Source organism: Falco rusticolus, chromosome Z, assembly GCF_015220075.1.
Source record: "Falco rusticolus isolate bFalRus1 chromosome Z, bFalRus1.pri, whole genome shotgun sequence".
Classification (NCBI taxonomy): Eukaryota; Metazoa; Chordata; class Aves; order Falconiformes; family Falconidae; genus Falco; species Falco rusticolus.
This window is the reverse complement of record NC_051210.1, coordinates 71,533,029-71,539,028: the sequence shown is the minus strand read 5'-3', so window position 1 is coordinate 71,539,028 and position 6,000 is coordinate 71,533,029. Positions and strand designations below refer to the sequence as shown.

At 44.7% G+C, this 6,000-nt stretch overlaps 1 protein-coding gene and 1 long non-coding RNA gene across 5 annotated transcripts in view; one reads left to right on the top strand and one right to left on the bottom strand.

Annotated features, from left to right (window-relative positions):
• Positions 1-370: 370 nt before the first annotated feature.
• Positions 371-3,370, bottom strand: LOC119141488. Of its 4 annotated transcripts, XR_005101939.1 has the most exons (4): positions 2,853-3,180; positions 1,703-1,743; positions 1,159-1,243; positions 371-911 (listed from the first exon to the last, which is right to left on the bottom strand). It is a non-coding gene; the product is annotated as an uncharacterized LOC119141488 (long non-coding RNA). The 4 variants fall into 4 exon arrangements; XR_005101941.1 differs by lacking the exons at positions 1,703-1,743; positions 2,853-3,180 and adding an exon at positions 3,341-3,370 and having other exon boundaries at positions 372-911; XR_005101940.1 differs by lacking the exon at positions 1,703-1,743 and having other exon boundaries at positions 372-911.
• Positions 3,371-3,482: 112 nt separating this feature from the next.
• SPEF2 (sperm flagellar 2) overlaps positions 3,483-6,000 on the top strand; it is an 87,233-nt gene continuing 84,715 nt past the window's right edge. Inside the window, exons 1-2 of the mRNA XM_037374491.1 lie at positions 3,483-3,591; positions 4,358-4,460. Of these exons, the coding sequence (XP_037230388.1) occupies positions 3,534-3,591; positions 4,358-4,460 (161 nt within the window). The 5' untranslated portion in view covers positions 3,483-3,533. The remainder of the gene's footprint in view (positions 3,592-4,357; positions 4,461-6,000) is intronic.

Sequence of the window (6,000 nt, the reverse complement as noted above, 5' to 3'; positions counted from 1 at the left end):
AGATATCCAAAACACGCCTCCATGCGATTCTGTGCAACCTAATACAGGTGAATCTCCTTTAGCAGGGGGTTGGACTAGATGATCTTTATAGGTCCTTTCCTACCCTGGCCATTCTGTGATTCTGTGACATGATCATGCCAGAGGGACTAAACAACATTATAGTAAAATGACTAATCAAACTAGAGAAGGAAAAGTGGAAAAGCAGCCGTATGAGAAGCGGAGGCTATTTAGCCTCTTTGTAACTTCCCAGGAAAGAGACAAGGCATGCAAACAATAAAGAAAACTACAAAAAATCATACACAATTGTGTTTATACACAACCTTAGTGATGCACCAACAAATTCTGGTGCAAAAAAGGAAACTCCTGAACCCACATAGTCTTTAATTACTCTTTATCAGTCTAGTGCTACTACTGTCTGCATGGCTTCAATCTATATGCAATTTAATTAAAGAATTCAGGTTACTTCTCCATTTGATTTTTCATAATACTGGTTGTATTAAGATGAAATCATTCCTGCCTAATTAATTCCCCCTTCAGTTTAGTATCTTGAACATTTAAAAATATTCTGATTGTCCTTTTGCGATAAAAGCTTAAGTTCGATGATAACAACTTTTTTAAAGTTTATTTTGTCCTTTTATTCTTTATGCATAACACTGTTGTGCCCATGTTATTAAAAACTAATATCCACAAAAGCTGGAGGCTTGATTACATCATAAGCTCTTTTTTTTTGTTCTTCATACACATGGTTTCTTTCAGAAGGGCAAAGGGAATGAGATGTAATAGACAATCCCTGGCACTGCAATTTCTGTGCTCAACAAATTGCTGTTTGATGTCTTCCATTCCTTTGACCATCATAAATATAACCTACAGACAATTCTCTCCTCTTCCAAAGCAAGTCCACAGGAAGATGCCTGAAGTTTAAAATAAACACGGAGTTTTAGGTGAAAAATTCAGACGCATTCCACAGCCCAGTATTAGTGTCTAAAAGCTACAAAATCCAAAGTATGGTGTCCTGTGAAAAATCAGTTTGGAATTTCCAGGACACTCCACTGGCATTTGGAGCAGAAATGCAAGAATTAACAGAACACAGAACAAATAACCTTATTATTTAAAAATATTAGTATTTTCAGCAAGCGCAGAATTAGGAAAACAAGTTACCTTCCATGTTGACTGCAAGTATTTTCCTTTAAACACTCTCTGGACTCAGCTTTCACAGTGCAGAACACGAACAACCTTCCAAGTTCTTAAATTCAGGGAAAGAATGACATAAAAATTGATTATGACATTATTCCATCTTTCCTCAGAATTCTGTGAGAAAGCTACTCAAAATTTGTTAAGAACTAAGACAGATGAAACAGCAAACCACTACTGAATTTATATGAGAAATTCTGCATCTTCCTCACAATTCTAGTTTATCTGAGTAAGATTATGTCCACCTCAGCAGATAGAGCAACCGATGTTATTTTTAAGCAAAATTTGCTGTTTAGAAATACACTGAATATGATAGTGAACTTGAAGGAATACATTCCATAATTAATTCTAAAGATACAGGAACTACCAGCTTTTCAAAGGCAGAGGCGATATGGAGCGAAGTTATAAACTCCATATAAATCAGTTCTGGTTTGCATTTTTAAAATCAAAGTAAACTTCTGTTAATGGCTACTTACAACATTTAGCTATATATGAACACAAATACACTTACATTGACTTTGGGAGCTGGGAAGAAGAAAGTCCATGATGAAGCTAAAATAGATCTATCGTTTGTATTCTGACATACCAGAAACACACTCTGATGGTAGATACTCCCATTCAAACATTATTATAAAATAAAATCAAAGTTTTTTCTTCCCCTACAGTGTGAGTATTTTTATAACGTAACATATACACAAAACTTTAAAGCTTTGAAAGGATATAAATCTTAATTCAAACATCTCCCCTGTAAGTACTTCTCCCATCTTGAAGTTTTTGTGTGTGTATTTTTATAACATAACATATACACAAAACTTTAAAGCTTTAAAAAGATATAAATCTTGATTTAAACATCTCCCTTGAAAGTACTTCTCCCACCTTGAAGTTTCCTGTTAGTTGATGCATTTGTGTGCCACTACTTCTACAATGACCTTCTTAACATATAAATAACTGGCCAGTTATACATTTACTCTTACAAAACTCAGTAATTTATTTTGATTTAAAGCACTCCTGTAAAATCGCAAAGATTTAATCGGAAGACCTCTAGAAGAACAGAATCCATACTATTTGAAGCTGTTTATATCAACTGTTAATCAGTCACTTTTGATCATTATGGTTAGTTATTAACCTGTCATTAACCACTAGATTCTCTTGTTCCTGTCTTTTCTAGATAAATTAATCCTCTAAGATTCTGTTATTACACTGAAAGGTATTGAAAACATAGTTAGATCAACTATGGATATCTTCCAGAAAAAGAAATAGCCAATTTAAATTCCCATGGCATATACTGGATTTTGCAGATAGAGTTCTCTCCTCTGTGGTCTACAGCTCGGTAACACGTTCTTTGAAACAGGAGTACCAAAACTATTATTTCATATGATTATTTCAGTGTGGTGCTAAACCAAAGCTGACCTAACGCAAACAAAAGCTGAGCAAAGACCAGTGCCAAGCCGCGTTACCAGAGCAGCACCAGCAGCTGCATGGGCACACACGTGTTTCTGAGACTTCCCACACAAACGCACTGTTGAAAAACATCGCTGCACATGTGTCGCATGCATTTAAACGGCAGAGATTTTTTCCACGCTTTTTGCTCTCCCTCCACCCTTCACACGGTGCCAACACAGTAATTCGTGCTATTATGTGAATTGTTTCGGGAAAATTACCCAGGATTATTTTTCGCTCGTCTTCGTTTAACTGCCCGCCTGTTTTTCAGCCAGAGTCCTCCCCACCGCAGCACCTGCGCTAGCACAGGAGCAAACTCAGCAGCGAGCCGCTGAGGCCGGGGTGGAAGGAGGGGCAGCGATTCACACACGGACCAAGCCCGCAGCCAGCGGCTCGGCCAGCAGCCACACGTTGGCGGGGCCAGGCCGGGGCGCGGCTGAGGCGGCAGACCCCGGTCGCCCGCTGAGGCCTCCTCGCAGCCCACAGCAGAGGATCGCCGAACGGCGGGGGCCACCGGCCACCCGTGACTAGGAAGGCCCCGGTAACCCACGCCCCAGCCCCCAGCGCCCCTGCGCGCAGCCCCGCCCCCCGCGCCCCCCGCCCGCGCCGCGCCAGCCCCGCGCAGAGGCCGCCCCACCGCCCGCCGCGCGCCACTCCCCTCGGCGGCCGCGGGGGCGGGCACGCGCCCCTCCCCTCGCAGCGGCCTCACCTTCCTGCTCGCCTGCCCGCCCCGCCCCGGCCCCGCCCCGCGGCCCCGCCCCACCTGCCGCGCATGCGCCGCCCTCGCGGCGGTTGGGCCGCTGCAAGCGGGCGCCGCCGCCTCCCCCGCGCATGCGCCGCCGCCGGTCGCCGTGGCTACGGGACGCGGTGCCGGCTGTCGCGGGGGGCCGCCGCCGCTGGTCATGTCGGTGATTCTGTGCGAGTGGCTGAACGAGGAGGTGAAGCTCTCCCGGAGCGTGGGTGAGCGGGGCCCCGCCGCGCTGGAGGGAGGCAGGGGCGCGGGGGGCGGCGGGCTGCCCTGTCAGCGCGGGCGGCGGCCGCCGGGTCAGGCCTTGGCGCCTCCAGGGGGTCCCGGGGGTCCTCGGGGCCGGCTCCCGCTGAGCCACCGACGAGCCCTCCCGCCTTCTCGCACCCCCGTACCTCCTCAGGCACCTTTTTAACCTTCATGTGCAAGACAGTGATTTTCAAGGTGAAGTTAATTTTCCTCAAGGCACGAGTGCGCTCAGGTGGTACGAGGAGCTCAAGCTGCAACTGCTAATAAGGACTCCAGAGAATAAAAATATTTTAATATGTTTGCAAAGCAGTGCTTTGTTTTGAATGGTAGGTGTTGTGCTAGCTTTGGAGGAGCATTTGTTCTGCAAGGAGGGAGCAACTTTCTATGGAAGAGAAGCATATTAGGTCTAGCCTTGTTTTCATTTGCATTTTTTTATGGCAAATGTAATTACAATTTATAGATTCTGCTATGATCTTAATGACAGTTATGACGGTGTTTACCTTTTAACACTGGAAATGAGAATTACATGACTACCTAAAGCTTATGTTGCAAAATAACTACACCAAAAGCAGATTTATTTTGTGACTTGAACACTGGTTTTTGCTAGATCAATCTCCTAAAATTCCTCTGAATTTAATAAAAGTTAGACTTCATTTTGTTGTTGAGATTAATATATGAATTCTTGTAACTATCTTACTTCTTTTTTTAAACAAACAACAAACCCCCAAACAGTTCCAGGATCATTGTCAGAAGAATTTTCTAATGGATACCTCCTAGGGGAACTTCTACACAAATACGGTCTTCAGGATGACTTTAATCAGTTTTCACAGAGCAGGTTAGTACATATGGATAACATGTGTTTTACAGAAATTAGACAAATTACTTATTTTTCAGTTAGGATTTACTAATGCAGAGTGGAAAAGACATCTAGAATTTATGAAGATTGGATACATTTCCCATTAAGTTAAAAGCTACTTGTATTTGATGCATGGAATAGCTTCATATTTCGAGAGAGACTGATGATACTTCTTCAAGAAAATTACGCATTTTGATTGTAACCATTAGAGTAGCAGGTTAGACCAAAAGTTCAACAAGAACTCTTCCTGATAGAAGGGTGCTTTGAGCTCTTGTCTACAGCTGGCTCCTGTTCAGGGAGGTGCAATTAGTGATGATACACTTCAGCAGGTGCAAGAATAGGTTAGAAACTCTGCTGAGACAGTGTATGCCTGTTCGACAGAGGTGGTGATGCATGACAGGGCATGATCCTCACTACCCACTGGAGCAACTATTTAGAATGTCAGAGGCCTCAACTCAAGACTGCTCTCCGAAGAAAGGATGTAATTCCCCATGTCTCAGGCTGCAGGGAATGCCCAGAGTCTTTACTTAGCCTTGGCCTAAGGGGGAGAGGGTGGTGTTGCCAGCAGATGTGTGTTCTCATGAAATATCTGTGTCACCAAGTCAAGTTGCTGCAGAAGGAGGTCAGTAGACTGTTCAGCATCACAGATGATGAAAAGGAGATTGACTGGATTTTCTTTGAGATGCTGCAGAAACGGGAACCTGAAATCTCAGCTGTGCTGAGGGAGAGGTAGTTAGAATCTGTGCTTGTTGGGTTGGGGAAAAGGGAGACGGCTTGCAGCTTGTGACTTCTGGCAAGATAAGGAAGATTCCTGGTCCACCTGCTGGTCTGTAGCTGCGCAACAGGTTCAGTAGCAGATGAGACCCTGGTGGCTCTGTGCAACAAAGCATCTGAGCTGGCAAAGTCTGAACCACACAGGAACACTAGGAGGTAAAGGTGAGTGATAGCAGTGGGAGACTTTCTTCTGCAGGAGATGGAGGCACCCATCTGCTGATCTCACATGCCAGCCAGGGAGGTTTGCCACTTGCTGAGGATTGGGTTCAGGACTGTGAAGACTTGTCCAGCCCTTGTACTGTTTATCCCTGCTCTTCTGTATGGGTACCAGACATACTGCCAGAGGGACCCGAAGTGTATCAAGAGTGGCTCTGGGGACAAAAGTCAAAGGCATGGGGGCGCAGGGTTTTTTTTCTCAATTTTACTGGTGGGTTGGAAGGCCTTGATGAGAAGTAGTTAGATTCTACAGGTCAGTAAGTGGTTGTGCAGCCGCTGTCAACAGCAGGGATTTATTTTTCACATTTGTGGGATCCTCTCTGAAGGTGGAAGACTGGAAGGAGGAGATGGGATCCACTTGACCAAGTTGGGAGAAAGCATCTTTGCCAACAGGCTGGCAAACCTGGTGGGGATAGCTTTAAACAAGGAATGAGGAGGGAAGGAGATGATTGCTCTCAAATAAGTCACGAAGTGATTGCCTAGACTGGCAAGCAAGAGGAGGAGGGTAATGTGAATAAGAAAGACAAAA